Source organism: Netta rufina, assembly GCF_964035555.1.
Source record: "Netta rufina genome assembly, chromosome: 1".
Lineage (NCBI taxonomy): Eukaryota > Metazoa > Chordata > Aves > Anseriformes > Anatidae > Netta > Netta rufina.
The window spans coordinates 28,079,690-28,099,205 of record NC_140123.1 but is presented as its reverse complement, the minus strand read 5'-3'; the positions used below and the strand labels follow the sequence as shown (position 1 = coordinate 28,099,205).

The following is a 19,516-nucleotide window of genomic DNA, read 5'->3' as shown; positions in this document are numbered from 1 at the left end:
TGACACTTGTTCTGCAGGTCTTTTTGCCTTGTCCAGTTTGCCCGCCACTGACAAAATTGTGAGGATAAATCATCTTTTCCATAGTTTCAAAGCTTATTTTTGTACAGGCTGCTTACAGGCTGCTTGCCTACCCCCACACCACTTTATTTTGCTTGTTTCAATTTTGTGCTATTAGAACAGAGTCTGGGAGTTGGGGAAGACCCTATCCTGAACTGAAGCGTGCTTTATCCACCTCCCATCCCACTAACCCTGATAGGTCTCCTGCTAGGAGGAACAACTAATTTGCTTTGCTTCCACATGTAAACAAACACGAAAGTATCATGCTTGGTTTCACCCCGCTCCGATGTCATCTGAGAGTTTTGCTGCCGACCTCGTGAGCAGGATCAGATGAGTGCTGCTGAAGTGCTGCACGAGGCAGGGATCGCAGGGGTCTCTTACCTTCCACTGCCACGGCGGGGTGTCCTGTTGGAGGAGCCTTTTGTCTTTATTCCTCTTCTAGGGAAAGTTTCGTGTTTATTTTTTAACACCATTTTAGCTGTCCACAGGATGACTGATCTGAAACTATCCCCTGGTCTGGGTCCTCTGGTACCGAGGAGATTGTGTGAGATCATTTCAGCTCAGCCAGCTATAAGACTTGCTGCCTCTTCAAGGTCCAAGATCAGAGGATCAAGAAAATAAAAAGACTTCCCTAGAATCCTGTGTACCTTGAATACCCAGGTGATAGTGGTTTTACAGCAGTTTTTATAGCGTTTGTCTACAAAATCTGCTTCTTTTGCTGTACCACTAAATTGCACTTTCTCCCTCCAGATGCACACAGAAGTTCTCCTTGAGGACCCATTGCATCACATCTTATGGAAACAATTTTAACCAGCTAGTAAGAGGGAGGGGAGAAGGTTTGGAGTCAAATATACTTAACTGATAGCTACTCATAATTTATGCATGAGTAACATGAAAATAAACAGGACAAGATGTCTAGCTTGGCTCCCCTTTCCTCCTATGCAACCAAATCAATATGATTTCCAGAAATCACAGATCAGAGTGACACTGGTGTTGCTGTTTGGTGAGGTTATCTAGTACCTGGAAAAAAAATCAAGCAGCTTGGGCGAAGAAGGGTGGAATCAATTGCTGAAACTGAAAGTTTCAGAAGCTGGCCGTCCTGCCAGGTGAATTAGTATCAGTTATTCATTTAATTTGTTTTTATTCCCCCAGATTGTTTGAGCTTCGATTCTGGAGAGTGTGGTGTCAGCGCCTGCACGCTGAGGAGATCTCAGAGCCCTCCTGGTCCTCCCCGTTACGTGTTCTTACAGCTAAGCTGTTGTGGAGTACACGAGGAGGCAGGCTGGGATCCCTGTGCTTATGCAGTCCAAACTACAGCTGTAGGATGTGTCAGGGCCTGGGGAAGACTGTGGGATTTCACGTCTTTTTGGCATTTTGCAGTGGTTGGCTTGAACAGCCCCATTTTTGAGAACCTGCCTCTTTTGTCAGGGCAGCGCTACCAAATCTGTGCACTTAGTGAAACCTGCTCACGTTTGGTATCACTGTGCTTAGGTTCTCCTGTGGAGCTGGATCCTGGTGGATCCCTTCTCTACCCACCCAGGGCTGACTTAAAAGAATCTCAAATTATCTGTGCTTTGATTTATTTTTCATTTATTTTTGCTTTTTTAAACTAATATCCATATTTTGTAAATGTTTTCTAAACAGGACCAAGTCTGATTCCACGGTGTGTGCTTCCTTATTGTTAGCTAAGCTCTTTTGAACAACAACAAAAGTTTTTATTCTTGAGTCTCAATAGCAACTTGACTGAATCTGGGAGGCCACAAGAGGAGGAACTTCTTAACAGCCAGTGCTGAAACTTGAAACTTTCTGTGAGCCCTGCAGAGGAAGCCATTTGGACTGAAGCTTTTTCTCTCCCTGAAAAACATTTTCACTGTGTATTTTCTTTCAAGTACAAATTTCACTGTTGGGGCAGGGGGGAACAAACCTTGGATTTGAATTTGGGTAAATAGTCTTCATTAGACTCCCCTTTTTTTTTTTTTTTTTTTTAAAACTTTAAACTATTGCTTAATTTTCAATATGCTTATTTCACAATGATAGATAGTGAACCTTTGTTTGCCTTAAATACCATTCCCCTCCTCCCACTCCTGGGGAAAAAAAAAATAATCCAGTTAACCTGTTAGCCAAAAGCTAATCAGCCTGATGTGTTTCCTGTCCCAGGTAGCAGTGTCCCAACCTCCCATTTGTGAAGCACTGAGGTAGGTGCCAGCACACCACGCAGAGAAGCCTTAATGGAGGAAATACTTTCCGTGTTACATATTTGGAGATTACAGGCAGGGAAATACTCAGTTGTCGAGTGCAGCTGGAAGGGTTTTCATTACCACGTCTGTCACCACCAGACTGCTTCGTAAACACGAGTTGAGTTCTCCCTTCCTTCTGGTGTTGGGGTGACCTCACACACACCTCCTTGATGCCCCAGCCATCTCAGTAACTGGGGTGCAGGGCGAGTCTTGGGGCTCGGAGGGTTTGTCTGCAGCCTGTTGCCTCAGTTGGCTAGGTCTGTTGTTACCAGAATACTGTGCTGGTTTAGTTTCCTTGCCTAGGGGTTGCTAAATCAAATGCTCACTGCCATCCTTCCTGCAGGCTGTGTGTCATTTGTAGTTTATAACCTGCTCCCTACTGCTTGTTCTTCCCATTCATGTTCTATCAATAATACATCTCCTCTCACCTCGCTCTCTCCTTTTCCTCACCTTCCTGTTTATTCATTCTTTCCCTGGCTCTGTCTTAGCCATTTGATATTCAGAAGAGGCAGGCTGAAAAAAGACTTCCTGCATGAAGTCCTGGAGCAGTTGCACATCCCTGGTATTTAACAGCACTCAGCATTAGCAATATTCAGCAGTCATCTGATACGAAAGCGAGATGGGACAGCTTGGATCGGAAAAGCACTGGCACCAGAAATCTGGTTTGAAAACAACACCAAAAGCCTCGTGCATTGGTGATGTGAAAGGTATTTGGCACGTTCAGCTGTTCTTATCTACCAGATGTCGCCTTCTGAAAACCTGAAGTCCCGTTGCATCTTTGTGTTCCTGCATCCCTTTTCCCACCAGCAGCCCGCAGCCGTCCCCAGTTTAGCAGTGGACTTGATTAAACCTGTTTATTATTGAAATGCATTCAGATTTTTTGAGACAGCAAACGCGTGATGCCTCTCAGGCAACGGGGAGTGGGCTGGGATGCTGAGTTGCATTTTTCTACTGTTTTTAAATGGGAAGGGATTTTCCTTTGCAGTGAGATGAGACGAAGGGGATGGCAATATTTACCTTTGCCTTGTAGCTTCCAAGCCGTGTTTGAGTTGGTGAGGAAGGGGACAACAGCTGCTGGAGCAGGTATGGGGGCTACCACTGCAGTTATTTGGGGATGCACCAATGCTGAAACCTCGCTGCTGCCAAGGAGAGGGGTGACCTTGGTCCCTGGTTGATGGGCGCTGCTGAAAACAGGAAGGCTGGGATGCAGAGCGAGCGTCTGCGCCTTTCCCCCACGTACACACACATCTGAAATCTATGTTCTTGCCAATTGCGTGAGTGTTTTTAAATGGCCGAGCCTAGCAGGACGTGTAAATCACTGTCAGCCCTCGCGTAACCAGAGTGCTGGAGCCAAAGCTCTGGGGAGAGGAACAGCATGGCTGAAATGCGCGTGAGCGTGAGGGGTGCCAGAGGAGCAGGCAGCGTGGGCTGGCTGGGAGAACTGATGGGAGTCCAGAAAAATGGCTCTAAGCTTTTAAGTGATTGATTTGGAAGGGAAGGAGACTAATGGACTGTCTTCGGTGCCTGTATGTCTTAGATACAAGGTAGTAGTCAAGCACCGGGGAAGTCAGGATGTAAATCCCTAATGATCAGTGCCTTCTGATCAGCATGGAGCTGCCGTACCGTGAGCTCTTGGTTCTTTACCCTGAAGTATTTTCCTTTGAACACTTGATTAAAATAAACTTAAATTATCAAGCCAAAAAAAATATATTAAAAAGTGAGTGGGAAAAGCAAAGACAAACCTTGATTTTTCAGACTTACATGAGTGAAGTAAGTATTTAAAGGTGCAGTACAAGCGAGGGGAAGATGTGTTTGTGAAATCATCTGGTTGCTGCATTTTTAGCTTGCCCTTATTTATCCTGTGCAGTGCAGATGATGACAATCTGTGTGTATTTCCAAAACAACCCATTTGTTCGCTTCAGTGTTCAAGGTCATAACTGTTTTGGGTCTTCTCTGTAAACTTGCAGTTGCTGTTTGTTGGTGTCATTTAGAGCAAACTGTCCAGCTGATCTGTTTTAGGGGCCAGATCCTACCCCCGGGACAAACAAAAATGTTTAGCTCCCAAAGGCCTCTGAGTAAATGATTAAAACACTTCCACCACCCCGTGCATTGCCTCCCTCCAGATGCTGTAGTTGGGACATGGCTGAATTAAGTAAACTGCTTAATCTGCTGAAGGCTGTTAATGGTTTACATTTTTGATAACTGCTCCTGGCTTGCACGTATCCCTCCAAAGCTCTGGGTGCTGCTGATAACCAGACAGGATTCACTCCTGGAAGTTATGAAACGTGGAAGAGGCTGACCGGACCGTCAGGTTGTTTCACCTGGATGGCTTTGGCGTGACTCAAATGCCAGAGCAGGAGAGTGGGAGGAGGCACTGCTTGATACAGCACAACATGCGTGGAGTTTGAAACCAGAAGGGTGTAGTTCTAGCTTGTGGGAAGCACATCTCCTGGCTTGAGGTAACTGGATGTATCCTCTTCAACTTTTTTGCACAGTAGCTTAACTGTCTGCAGGGAAAGCTGTTCCTCTCCCCCGTGCCCTCCACTTAAGAAGCAATCCTGTCTGATCTGTGAAGAGCTGAGCCAGAATTACAAACCTGACTGGGTTTTTCAGGCGGTGCTGAACCTGCTGAACTCAGCAGAATCGCAAAGCAGCCTTCCCATATTCACTGCCTTTACCTCCTCTCAGCTCGTTTTTCCCCCAGCAGATGCTGTGAGCTGATTTGGGGCTTTAACTGATAACACCAGGATTGACTCGCCCACTGGGTGGGCTCTAGCTGGCTCCTGCCTTGCATTACCACTTAAAATCTGGTGTCCTCTGTCAAGGGCAGCGATGGATCAGGTCTGCTTCAATCTGCTGCCATCCCCTGGTTTTGATGGCTCTCAAATAGCCCAGGTCATTACTTCAGGCACTTTTCTTTGCATTTCTGTGCTAACTAGCAGTGTCTTGCTGGAAGGCAGCATCTGTGAGTAAAGCGGTGTGGAAGAAGCTGTGACATGCAACACCTCTGCATGTAATTCTGGCCACCGTGAAAATATTTCTTAACCCAACTGTCTGTGGTGTGTATCTGTCTTGTTTCACACCACGTTGCCCTTTTCCTAAAAAGAAATCCTACAAGTCATCCTCCAGTTGCTAGCAGAATAGCTCAGGACTGCCTTTTGTTCATAGCAGTAACAGGCAAGGCACCACGCTGACCGTGCTGTGGATGCTGTGTGCTGCCTCTAATGGTGTTGCACAGCTGATGATGTGCTGTGCTGCTGCTACAGGCCAGCTCTGTGTTGTTATGAAGTAGTTTGCATTTGTTGTAAGCTGTGCATCTGTTAGCTCTCGGTGTTTCTTTGTGAGTCCAAGAATCCTTATCTCTCTGAATTTGGACATGTTGGGATGGGAGCTTACTGAACGTAAGCTTTCTGGTGAGGAACCCTCTCTTTATTCCGGATGGGAAAAGTGGATCAGGTTTCCCATGAAAATACATAGTTGCCCAGGAGCTAAAAAGAGAAATGAAGCTGAAAGTCCTTGCTTTGAAGTGCTCTGCCTCAAATACCTGATTCCTTTGAATATATAAATATTAACACCTTTATTGTTATCCCCGTGCCCAGTAGCATGACCTTGTAAGAACTTTTGGACTTCAAGATGTTGCCTTTTGTATTAGCTTGGAATAAGACTTAAACGTGAAGGGCTGCAAAACACAGAAGCAGATCTTCAGAGCTAATCTTTATCTTGAGACCTCAAATCTGTTTCTTCCAAGATAAGGCCAGTACTTCCCCGATGAGTGGCAGCAATCAAGACCTGGAGAATAGAAGCAGAGGCAGCGTCTGGGCAGGAACTGCAGAGGATTCTTCTTGTAACCCTCTAGAGAAAAATAAGTCAGGAGAACACAATGCAGACTACAAGGTATAGTAAGTAGTAAAAAAAAAAAAAAAAATAACGAGGTGCAGAGAGGCTTTAATAATGTTTGATGGTTTTGCCATGAACAGGAAGCTGTCTCAGTGCAAAGCAGCAGTTACCTGTAAGGTAGCAATTGGATAAATGAACAGGAGCTGCTGCAGGCATTGCTGGTTTGGTGGATGGCTAACAGCCACCTAAGCAGTGGCCTCCTGTCAATACAGAGTTCCTCCAGATCCCTTTACAAAGCTGCACTGCAATGCATTGCACCATTTGACATGTTTAGATGATGCATGTTTCCAGACCTGATGGTGGAGCTGGTCTTGTGTCCCCCCTATGTTTATGCAACAGACTTTGCTTTCTGGGCTCATCTTTACAAGGAGAAAACATGATGTGTACCATCGAGGTTTCCCCTGGTATGTGATTGCCTCTGCCTGTTGCTCTCATTCCTTATTTTCTTTCCACCTTTCTTGCAAGGAACACGTGGTTCTGGGATCGCCCCTTGGGGCTGTAGCTGGTGAATCCTCTGTTTCCTGCCAGCCTAATGCAGTCTGGGCCAGTCAGCTGCCCCAAATTAGCAGATAAGCTGATTTGGGGACTGGGGAGATGGGAAGAACTGTGGGAGAACATAGCGAGTGGATGACAGTGTATTGCAGAGAGAATCTAATGTTGATAAATATATCTCCTTTTTTCTTTCATCCATATGTTGGAAGTTTCTAAATTATGCCGGTCTGAATGAAAAAACATGCGCAGCTGCTGTCAAATAAGCAAACACTGCTGGGGGACGTAAGGGTGGGGGGAGATGGATAAAAAGAAAGATAAAGCTCTTACAATTCAGCAGGTTTGTCTGGATTGCAGTGTCTGGCACAGAAGATGCCAGTTCTGTCTGGATGTTGCCTTACTGGAGGGAGTGGAAGACAGGTGAGGAGAATAGGCCACACAAGCAGCCTTCCCAAGAGACTGGAAAGATCGATTACATTAAAGAGGAAGCACATAAGAAATTGTAGGACTATACGTGGCAACTTACATACAGAGATGTTGGGGACAACAATCTTCCAGTCTTGTAACACAAGTGCAGGAGGATGTTCTGTGAACTTAGCAGTTAACTAACTTCAAAGGTGATCAAACAAAATTAGCTCACTATGAAACTGAATACCGCAGGGTGGGAAAGCTGCAGTGTGGCTGTATGAAAGAGGTGTCTGGATGTGAAGAAGCTTTGCATGTTTGAAATGGATTTTTTTTTTTTTTTTAATAGTAACATCTAAAGTTTAAGGTGGGATGTTCGGTCTCACAGTACAGGTTTAAAAAGAGATTCTATTGACTGGTGTTGTTTTCCATTCCTGCACACAGCCCTCGTGGGAATGCTGGGGTGACAAGCTGTGACTGCCTGCTAACCCCTCAATGTCAGATCGCCTCTAAATTACACACACATGGAGGTCTGGGCTTTGCTCGCACCTCACAAGGCACTTTTCAGTCTGCATGCAAAGAAGAAATATGAGACACCTGGCATGGCACTTCAGGGCTGCAGTTTTGCAGCCGAAGAGCAAACCCTTTAGGACTGGGCTGGGTTTGTATTGCTTTGCCTGGCTTTCTCTGTTCCTTTCTGCTGGCACTGAAGCTGCTGGGCTTGCTGCTTTCGTTCCCAGATGATCGCTTGAGTCCCCAGCCAAAGCTGTGCTGCTGATCAGAGCTTCTGGCCTCCTCTGGCAGACCAAAGCAGGTAGGGGCTGGGTTTGTGCAAGGGCAGTGAGAACATCTCTGAGTCAGGCTGCCCTGAGAACGAAGCAGCAAGGAGCAGAAAAGCTGAGGGAACATTTTATCACCTGTGAATCATGGTTCAGTGGTAAACTGGACAAACTGGAAATGGGGGGGCTGTGCAGAAAGTCCTTGATGCCCCAAGGGCAGCATTTCCAGAGGCGTCTTGGTGTGGTGCAGAGCAGGCAAACGCATTCCAAGCCGATGTGTTTGCTGTCTCTGGAAAAACAGTGCCATGATTGTTCATCCCTATGTGGAAAACAGAGCCCAGCTGTGCTTACAGAGGGGATTTCAGTAAGCCCTCAGCATCTACAGCCACATAGAACAATCAGCTGGTTACATTTGTTGACTAAGGAACTTATCCCTATAGTACAGGTATAGGGGTTTTCTTTTCTGCACAGAGAAAAAAAATAAATAGAAATGGTTAATTAAAGTGAAAGTTCATATAGTGATAGAAATACATGTGTAAATTGGGAGATAACAACTGTAATGCGAGCTATGTGGGTGTTAGGACTAAAAGGTCCTTGCTTGGAAAGGAGTTTGTTTGCACCAGGGTATGATTGATGCTGTTCTTGAAATCTAAGAAACTCGTGGAAACAGGTTTTCCCCTGCAACTTTGTTGTACTTTCCTCTTTTAGAGGCCAGACCCCTATTTCTGGTACATTTACACTGGTATTCTCAAATATCTGCGATAAATGGTCATACTCTGTTTAATACATAAAATATCCCTCAAGAAGTGGTGAAGTAGTTCACGACTTAATTTGCTCTTTTGCAACAGATGATGCAGATGACTTACACCCAGAAATTAAAATGCTGCGGGAGCAGCATCCTGTGGAAGTGGAACTGTGGGTTCCTTCCCCCGCAGTAAATACATAATTCACCATGTGCTGCACTGTATAGTTAACCAAGGGAAGCATTTATATGAAAAATAAATCGAGGCCTTAGGGTATGGCTGTTTGAGCCAGGATCTCTCGTCTTCCTCCATATCCCTTTATTACCTGCAAGCTTTTGTTCTTCAGTGCTCATCTCTCCTCTCAGGTGCTGTGCTGTTTCCTCGCTGATGCCGTGGTATCATTTCAGAGCAGAATGAGAATGAAGAGTAAAACCGAGGCAATTCTTTCTGCCCCATCTGTCAGTCATTTTTGTTACAAATTTCAACTAGGGACTTCATTTAGTCCTTGGATCAAACATCAATCCTCACCCTGTAGCCCATACACAAACACTATTTCTTCGAAATGTAATGCTGATGGTGGGTATATTGAAATGCGTATATCCAACTTTAACTAAAAAGATTTAAAAGCATCTTATTTTAAATCTGTTGTGTAAAGAATTTGTTTTTTCAGGGTGAAGCATGCATAAACGACAAACTTAAAATCGATCATTAACTTAGCTGAAAGCCCGTAGAAGCTCTGGAGGAAAAAAAAATGCCAAAGAGGTGTTCCTGCAGGGCAGTGCAGAAGCAGGCTGATCACCTGGTAGATTCTTATTCTTCACCTCTTGCTTCATGGAGAACATAGAGGAGAGTTGGAAGGTTGCTTTCGTGCAAATCACTGATCCTCCAGGTATTTTTAGTGTGGTTCCACTGAGTCACTTATTGCATAGCAGGCCTCTATTCTAATCTAATGAGGATCTTTCTAATAACTTCCATTACTTAGACGTTTGAATGTGGGAAGGAGGTGAAAGTAATTGGGTTGAAATAATTAAATTAGCCAATGTGATTACCTTCAAAAGGTTGTGTGTTCATGCTTCCCACATGCAAACAGGAATCGATCAGAGCAAGAAGCACCAAAACTGCATCTGATCTGGAAGAAAATCATTCAGTGGGATGCAGAGGGGGGAAATCTGTGGGTGAGTGAGTGATGAAATTTATTTTGTTTCCCCCAAAGACCTGAAAGGAAGATTTATGCACAGGTCTTGATGAGGGAGTTAATTCTGAAACTTTGCTGGAAAAGAACTCAAGCGTGATATAACACTTTGTGCTGAATGGTTTCCCAAGCTGTAGGCCGATGCTTACTGAGAACTTCAACCCTGCATTTACCTGCATTTGCAGATAAAATTAGTTTCCCTACAGCATTTATGCAGGAATGTGGTGTAGTCACTGCACTGCTTCATGTTATATGTGATTTACAGAGCTGCTGTGGAGCTGCTGAAGACCTGAGGCAGCTCAGTGTCCTGAACTTTGCGCTGGTAACCTCAAGGTAACATATTATTTCTCTGTGGTTGTGACTTTGAGTCCATTTTGGTCAGTCTGTACTTGCCCATATTCTCTGCAGTGGAAACCGGTCAGAATCTGATTTTGGTCCAGTGCCTGAACAGCGGAGCGCACACAGCTTCCAGGCATACATGCTCCAGTAACTGGAAAAATCACTGAACTGTGCTGCTCGTTGTCCAGAAAGCTGAGAAATGGCTGGAAACTGTTTCACAGCTGAGTAGAAAAACTGTCATGTTGCTATCATTTTTTTTTTTCCTGAATAATAAAAATCCACTTCTCCTGAGATTGACTAGAAAATGAAGGAGACGCTTTCCACAAAATAACAAACAAACAAAAAAAACTTCTTTGTAAACCAAGCTGTGTTAAATAAGGAGGTGTCTCTTTCTCTTAGGTCAAAGTACCACTGATAGTCATAAGTTTTTCCTTGATATGTAACTCCATGGTTGCATATAACCTGCCAAAACTCTGAAATTTTCCCTATTATGCAATATGCATTTGCATTTGGTTTACAGCAGCATGAATTAAATGGGGAAATATCTTGAAAAGCAAGCTTCGAGTTAGAATGTTGTGTCATCTGAGTGCGAGTTGCAGCTGTTCTTGAAAATGGCTCGAATCCCTTCAAACAGAACATTGTGTGAAAAAATCCCACCTTTTGATACATCTGCTTGCTTGCTTGGCACGCTGTTGTGTGCAATGTGTTTTTTTCCTGAAGATAGGTGGTAGATGTGCAGTCCTTAAAGTCTGCAGTTTTCTTCCAAGTGCACTTCAGCACAGAGCTTCATTCCAGGGCTCTTCTGCTGCTTCCCTCCTGAGGAGAGAGGAACTAGCAAAGCGCTTTGCAAGGTCAGTAACCTCTGATCTTACTTTGCACAACTCTTGAGTAGTTCATTCCCCGTCTTCTCAGCAGATGCTGGCTCAAAATGAGATTATTCATGATTAAAAGTTTCATAAAACATATGTCTCTTAGTTTTTGTGGGATCCAGGCTCTTGCTGTGGTATGGCAAGAAGCTACACTAGTTGCTCAGAATGCATGAAGCAGGAGACATTCACAGGAGGCAAAGCAAGGAAAGCAAAGATTTAATAATGCTATTTAAATTTCACCTAAAAATCACAGAACTGTAGGAGTTGGAAGGGATCTCAAGAGATCATCGGGTCCAACCCCCCTGCCCATGCAGGTTCCTCAGAGCAGGCTGCCCAGGTAGGCGTCCAGATGGGCCTTGAATATCTCCAGAGAAGGAGACTCCACAACCTCCCTGGGCAGCCTGTCCCAGTGCTCCGTCACCCTCACCGTGCAGAAGTTCTTTCACATGTTGGTGCAGAACTTCCTGGGCTCCATTTTGTGGTCATTGCCCCTTGTCCTGTCCCACAGACCACTGAAAAGAGGCTGGCCAAATCCCTCTGTCTCCCACACTTAAGATATTTGTAGACATTAATAAGATCCCCTCTGTCTTCTCTTCTCCAGGCTGAACAGCCCCAGGTGTCTCGGCCTTTCCTCACAGGGAAGATGCTTCAGGCCCCTATCATCCTTGTGGCCCTAAAAGGTTCTCTAATAGCCTGGGCATGGATGAAAATTGGAGCAGTGGGGTTTTATATCAGTGGGTGGGATTCACTGTGTGCTCAAACACTGAAGGAGTCATCAGATTCCTTTTCCTGGCAGAGCTGGTGCCTGTGCTACCTTCCAACAGATCCAGCTCTTTTTGTGAGTTTTGGTGTGCTCACTGTGCTCTTCACCTCTAGGACTGTGCACGGCTTGCTTTGGCTCCCCAGCAGTGGTTGTGTTTCTGTGGTGCTGAGAACAGCTTTGTGCACGGGGACTGATGGACTGGTGGCAACGGTGGTGGGATTTCGGATACCCCAGGAGGATGTTCAAGGGGTTGGCTGCTGGGAGGTGGCCAGGTCGTACCCCTCCTACAGCTTTGTTCCACAAAACCGGTGAAAATGAGGTGAAGCCTGAAATGTGCCCCAGTGTTTATGGGTCCTGCAGAAGCATCCAGCAGAGTTGTGTGGTGGTCTCCGTGGGGACCACTACGGGTGAGCATGCGAGGGACAGTAGTGTGCTTCCCTGGGATGGTGGTGGAAGTGTTGGGGGGGGTTTGTGGGGCTTGTTTTGCTTCCAGAAAGACAGAGGATTGAGGATCTATAAGATAAACTCCTCTTGGTGCCTGAGGTTTTGGCTCTCAGCTATTAAAATTCTTTCTGTTTTCCCTGAAGCACAGGCTGCTTTGGAAATCGGGTCTGGTTTTGGCTTTTGGTTTCACATCTTGCAAAAACTATCAGAAATGAAACTGTCACTGGTCCCAGTGACTGGCACTGGTCCATGAGCTGCCACTAGACATGAAAGGTCTTCTTATTGTTGCAGAAAACCCCAGTAGTGGCTCGTATCATCAACTGACAGGAGCCAGAAGCTCTTCACATCTCACGCCCACAAAAGCCCCTGGAGAAGTTGGGAGGGCCGGGGGAGAGGGTTATAATGCTGCGGGATCTTTAGTGCAGTGGTTAAATATTTTTCTTTATCTTGCTTCTAATGACAATGTCTGTCTGTTAAAGGCAGTAAAACTGTCAGTGCTGTGCTTGGATTTTTACATACTACTGTTGTCATGTTTATTTAATGACAGCAGATAAAGCTTTTGCTGTTTCCAGTCCAGTTTTTTTTTTTTTCCCCAGGGGTGTGGCTTTTGAATACTCCTAAATTATCTATTATTGGATATCTAGGAACAGGTAGTATTTTTATTTTTTTTGTTTCAACACTAAACAAAACTTAAAAGACTGATGGTGGGAATCAGTTAAATACCCAGTTAAATATGCCAGTTAAATATCTAGCCACAACTTTTAAAGAATTCTCCAGACTGGATCCTTTCCCTCTTTGCAAACTGCTCTGTAAGTGGGTTAAATCAGCTCTGGGGTTAGGACAGCTGGCAGAAGCGGATGCCTTTATTTTTAACCATGTAATGTCATTAACACCGATGACCTCCCTCCCTTTCCAAAGAGCAGCAAGAGGGCAGGCTTTGATCTCTGGATGAGCCCGATGCTTTAGAAGGTGACAGGTTGAAATGTCTCTGCTAGGCACTCACGAGTATAGCTCAGTTCATACCTTCTGCTGGGTCTGATGCTTACCCATCCTTTCCCAGCCCTTTAGTAAGACAGGAGGTTTGAAAATACACATATATACGATCTAATCTATAAACAATGCTGAAGGGTATGTTGAAATGCTATTCAAAACACCTTCCTGAAGCCCAGGAATACCTAAAATACTACAGTAAATCATATGTGGTGAGGGCTGCCCCTGCTCTTTTGCACAGCTGGCAGCCAGCGTGTCCTTGGGGCAGGAAGGCAGTGGTGCATCACAGCATGCATCTCCATGAACAGAGACCTTTAAAAAAGGTAGGAGCAAGGAAGGAAAACATTCACAAGGAGAGGTGGGATCTGTTGAATAAAACCAATACCCTACATTTCTGTACCCACAGCATGTATCTATGCGGCTGGAGCCAGTGTTTCTCCAGGTATTCTGGAGAACTGCAGAGGACAGGATAACTTGTTCCTCTAGGTAATGGTAGAATTGGGTACATACAAGTAATTGAATCAGCTTCTGTAGATGATGAAGTTCAGAGCTCCTGCGCTGAGGTGTGCATGTTGCTGTAGATGTAAGCACCTCCTCAGCAGCACCGTGACTAGCACCAAGCAGGTGAAGCCCAGCTCCTGCACATACACACAGCCTAGCACTGTGTTTGAGACCTGCTGGTACCACCACAGTAACCTGGACTCGAGACACCTGCTCTCAAGTATAACAGAGAAAAAGCAATTTTTAGAATATGCATTTTTCACATCCCATTAATATACGAAGACTAAACCTGTATTTTGCCTGGCAGGATTACTTCTGCATAGCCTGTCTCATTTAAAAATAAATCATCTCTTTTATAAAAGCAGCAGAAGAGTATCCATTGATTTGACAGGTTCAAAAAGTCTTTCCAAGCCAATTCACTGGCAACAAAATGAAGGGGCAATTCATTTCCATGGTGATGCCAATTGAATCACTCCAGAGCAGTTGAAGGATGGATCCTGACCTGGGTGGGTGCTGGGTTGCAGTCCAACAACCATGCAGCTAGCAAGTACTCTTCATTCTATATATCCATAAAAAAATGATGTTTTTGTTCACACATTTTTTCTTTGCATTCTTTAGAAGCTTCAAAAGATCAGGCTTTCACATCTAGTGGGTAGTATTGTATCAAGAGGTACACAAAAATGTGCAGAACTTGAGCTGAAAAAGATGCTCCCTTCTTAGGGCTTCTTCTGGGTTCAGCTGTTGGTGCTGTTTGTTCTTCAGCCTCAGCCTACTTTGAGAAAAATGTCAATTACCCAAAAAAGATTAATGAACTGAGGTCAGTTTTTCTTCTTTCAATACAAGTCTTTACCTAATCCAGTCATCTAAGAGAAGAAAGTCATGATTCATCATTTTCTGATGTGAGGATTTTTGTATTTTTCTATCTTATACATAGACATTAGAAGTCTGTTATAATGCTTAACATAACTTTTAAATAGTTGTTTTAAAGCTTTGCATAGTAATCATCCTTAATTTAAAAAATAAATTGTTTACAAGACCTTTTGTTTTTCTTTATTTAAAACAATTTGCTGGGAAGATGAGCACTTCTGTAATGAATTACATGAGCAGACTTTCTGATTATGTTCCCTTTCAGACACCTTAGAGGAAGATAACATCTTTTCATACTCTTTGTTCTTACAATATTTTTTCTCATTTTGTATGAGCAGTCACTGAATAGAGATACATTTGACTATGTAATGAAATGAATTTACTATGTGCCTGCAGAAGAGGCATACGCTAGTAAATGTAGTTTCTCTCTTAACAAGGAGCCACCACCAGATATTGCATTTTTTTAATGTAGGCAGAGAATATTTTTGTTTCAGTATAACTGGGTTAACAGTCTTAACTGTGTCATGATTGTCAAATTAAACAGTAAGTCTGCAGTGGGTACAGTTTCAAAAACAAGAACACAACCACCAAAACCTCCAAATTATTGCTATTTTTGTAAATAAATTTGATTTTTATTTCTCCTACCACCTTTTTTTTTTTTTTAACAAGTTGAATAATGTCTAATATGTCATACCTCCCTAGATTTATTATTTGCCAGGACCTTAACTTGGAAAGGAGAGGCGACCTTCTCTAAGCCTGGGATTTTGGAAACCAGTGGCACTGAATGTATGGATTGGGATGGCCGAGAAATGCTGGTCTCTCACAGGGTATCGGTGCATTTCCTCAAGGCAGTTTCAAATCAGTTCCCCACGATTCATCCCATTATTTTTTTGTGCATCCATGTTCATTCCCACAGTGAATTCAGCTACACACAAGACATTTTTAGAATGATACAGCTTGCATGGTGGCCAGATATGCAGGTCGCTGAATTATCTGCTCAAAAATGAGTTTGGATTCAGGGCACGATGAAGAGAAAACTGATTTGGGATATATGTTATCCAGGAACAGAGAGTAATGTAGCCCTGAACTTGAAATTTGCACACTAATTTGTTGACAGGGCAAATAACTAGTTTTTGAATTGCATTATTTTATCATGTGGCATCTCTGTTCAGACGTGATTTGTACTTGTAACATTTCAGATCGATTTATATTAAATTATATTAATGTATTGCTCTAAACTTTTACTGGGTAAAAAGGGATGGAATCCGTTTTTCCAGGGAAAAGAGGTAACAGTAGCAATAGCAATGTAGTCCTCTCCATAACCCCGTATTTCCATGTGTTTCAATACCTGGAAAGAGCCATTCTTGATTGATGTATTTATTTTTTTAATACTATTGAGTGCAAGTTATAGATTTGCTGCTGGAGAATAAGGCTTATATTTAACAATAGTTTTGTAGATCCCTCTTGTATCTATTGTTGTATCCTAACTTTGGTAGAAAAAATAAACAGGCATGGATTAAAATGCATTGTGCTAACACTAACTTGATGCTGTCTTGGATAACTAAGTTGTCTAGATAAGGTTAACACATTTAGTGTAAATCAGTAGAACATGGAATACAGGTTTAGATGGAGCAATCACTAGTTAAAATTAGTGAAAATAAGGATTTGAAGAGCAGTAAGGCAGGTAAGAGTTGGCAGTGAGATGAGCAGCAACGAGCAGGAGATGACTACTGAGATTAACTAGGGACTGTGTGCCAGCTGCTTTAACTAGTGACACCATTAGTACTCATGTTTTGATGAAATTAGCTGAAGTTTGAGAGAGTCTCGTTAAGAAAGAAGTTTTAGAGGTTGGGTCAGACGAAGTAAATGATACTGAGAGCTGAAATAAATCTTTAATGACCTGGACGGTACATCAGTTCAGTCCTTGGTTCAGGAAACAACTAACAAGCGTCTCAGCTGTGCGAAGGGCATACTCATTGAGTGCCAGGGAGCTGCAAATATGATACGAATATGAGAAACCTAAAGACTGGGAAAGTTTTCTAGCTAAGGAAAACCACTGATGTGTTTGCGGAGAGGCTGGAGCACTTCAGTAACTCTGTACTGATGGAGGAGGAGGAGGAGGGCTGCCAGGCAGCCAACTGTTACGAGGCATTCAGCTTAGTACTGCATCATGCCAAGGAATCAGCTACCCTCATCACCATCCAAGCTTGATACGTAGGCCTGCTGTAGGAGTTTCTGCATTTATTGTTCTTCTCAGTGAAATAATTCAGTTTTGAAGATGGTCTTCCACGTTCATCGCCGCCACTTTGTTTTCTTTCATAGTTTTCCGTTCTTCCTCACGTGCGCTGTGTTTGTTCTCTCGTAGAACTGTTCGTGTCTGGCTGAAGAGAGACAGCGGGCAGTACTGGCCCAGCATATACCATGCGATGCCATGTAAGTATAAGGAAGCATTCATTATCTACTGTGTATTTACAAAATGTCTCTTCTGATGTTGATGAAGCCTAATGTTTACGGCCATTTGCAAGCTTACCAATCCATGTTAAATTCAATGCTTCAACAGTCCCCTTGGTTTCTGCGAAGCTTTACCAAGTTGTATGCTAATGCTCCCAAGAGACATCAGGGATTACAGCAGCGAAAGAACACAAATATGCTAGCAAGGGATGAGCATGTAATGCAGACATAGATCAACAAATGTGGGAGCTCAAAATGTAGGCTTGCATTTTGCCTCTAATGGAGTCCATAAAGCTTTGTAAGTCACCAGTATAAATCACTCTGCCCTTCCTATTTCATGTGCTCAGGCCATTAGAGTGCAATGGTAAATGATTTTATTTGATAAGAACTTAAAATCCTGCAGTAGCTAATATGATAGAGGGCATACTAGGCAGATTTTCCAGTGGAGGAGCAGAATCATTTTACCCCTGCAATTAGATGTGGAAAAACCAAGTCTCCCTGATGGATCCTTTCAGTATGATCTGCTGTAGGCCTCCTCTCCCAAAGAGAGTGTTCATGTTTTAAAAGAAACTGCAGATCAATGTCCATTTTTCCAGGAGGCAGCTGAAGAAAGTACTGCCCTGTCATAACCTGGGTTGAGTGCAGGGGTATAACTCCTCAGGTCACCAGCAGCAGGAGCATGCGAATATTCCTCCCTTGCCTTCAAATGTGCTGGGTTAGCCCATCTTTAGAATGCTAATGAAACTGACCTTAAATCAAACTGATCAAGGAGTATTTATCAATCCCATTGAGGTATTCTGTCTGGAGAAGGTAGTATTTTAAGCTCACATGGCTAGATTTGGAAAAGGGCACCTGTCTCCATAATGCATAAAATACTTAATAGCTATAAATAAATGTTAAACAGTTTTAGTAACCCAGCAGCAGCTTGGGACTGTAGAGCGGCCCTGATGTTTGCCTGCCTGGTAAATGGAGAAGAAGATCTCTTTCCTTTAGGCAAACTCGTAAGAATATTTCAAGCCTAAGAATTATTTTCTGTTCAAGATTATACTCAAAAGGGTATTGGAAAGCAACTAATGATGTGGCAGTTTGTGGACCTCTGTCAAATAGTTATGAAATGGTTCTTCTCACAGTTAGGCATTGATACTTCTCTTTTTCCATGTGGTGTTTTTGCATGTGCTTGCATTTTAAAATCTTGTTAGCTTTTCCTCTGGTCTTAGAGAGGCTGCATTATTGCCAGTAATAACAGCTATGTTGGAAAAGATTGAGTAGATTCAGCCCCACTCAAAGGGGGCTGTTTTAAAGCTCCTTCATGGATTTGAACACCTGCTACTCTTCCTTCACTTAAGGCTGGTAAATTTTTGAGTCATGAGACATTTAAGTTATGCTGAATTATTCACCGGTTTCAAGAATGATCAGGTATAATTAAAGACTGGAGCAACATCACTTACATTGTTATCAGCCATGGTTTTAAGCTTGGAAATCATAGCAAGGGCTCCAAGTCAGCCTTTGCACAAGTTTCCGCTTGACTGGCAATGATTGTTTTGATTGTTTCTGCATGGATCACCTTTTTGATGGTCCTCTGGTTTAGCTTCACATTGGTTTTTGTTGTCTAGAGAACAAACCTGCATATAGGTTCTCTATGGAAAAAAAAAAAAGTGGTCATCGTGGTGCCTTTGTGCTGTTTGGCAAGCTGTGAGAGTGGCGGTCCCACCTAGACTGCCTAGAGAGAGCTGTGGGTGTTCAAACCAGATCGCTGCACAGCCAAGCCTTTACAAAGAGAAGGGGTAATGGAAACATCCTGTGGTGGATATAGTTTCTGTGGTCTTTCGCTGGCTTTCTCAGCCAGTGTCACGGCAGTGTCGAGCACCAAGAGGCCTTTTTGGAGCACTGCACAGAGCATGGTCACGGAGGCTGGTGGCCAGAGTGGGTTGTATTCAGCCATGCTGAACCACTGGTTGAACTCGGTCTGCTTTCAAAAACCACCACAGGCAGAACCCCTATTTAAAAATACACACTGAATAGTATCAGTATGGCAAACTAGCTGAACTGGAAGTCTGACTAATCTTCTCCTTCATGTCGGAGATGTCTCAACATCTGTATTAACAATGGACCTCTGATGAGCAAGTTAATCCTCCTCATGGATATATGTGTAACCTTTACGTTTTTGGGTGGTATCTGTACAGGAGGAAAAAAAACCAACACATTGCTTTTCACAAAATTACAAAAGAGCATTGTAGTCTGTAGATGTAAGCTTTGCATAAAAATAAAACACACAGAAAGACCCAAACTAGACAAAAAACTCTCTCAGGTGGAGAACTGACTGAAGGTTTTATTGAGGGACGGAAGAGTACCCAGGGTTTGAATCAGATAATGACTTATGATGTCTGTCTTACGATGGTTTTTATAGTTAACACTTTGTTTTGAAGAGAAAGGTCAAAAACTGTGCAAAGCAAAATGTGCTCCTTAAACTGTGTCACTTCTGGCACTTCATGG

At 43.4% G+C, this 19,516-nt stretch overlaps 1 protein-coding gene across 2 annotated transcripts in view; it reads left to right on the top strand.

Annotated features, from left to right (window-relative positions):
* WDFY2 (WD repeat and FYVE domain containing 2) overlaps positions 1-19,516 on the top strand; it is a 58,433-nt gene that overhangs the window by 13,374 nt on the left and 25,543 nt on the right. For both annotated transcript variants that reach the window (XR_014619342.1, XM_084306360.1), the window contains exon 2: positions 16,938-17,005. Coding sequence is in view for 1 of the 2 variants with exons in the window: in XM_084306360.1 (XP_084162486.1) it covers positions 16,938-17,005 (68 nt within the window). In the remaining variant the exon portion in view is untranslated. The remainder of the gene's footprint in view (positions 1-16,937; positions 17,006-19,516) is intronic.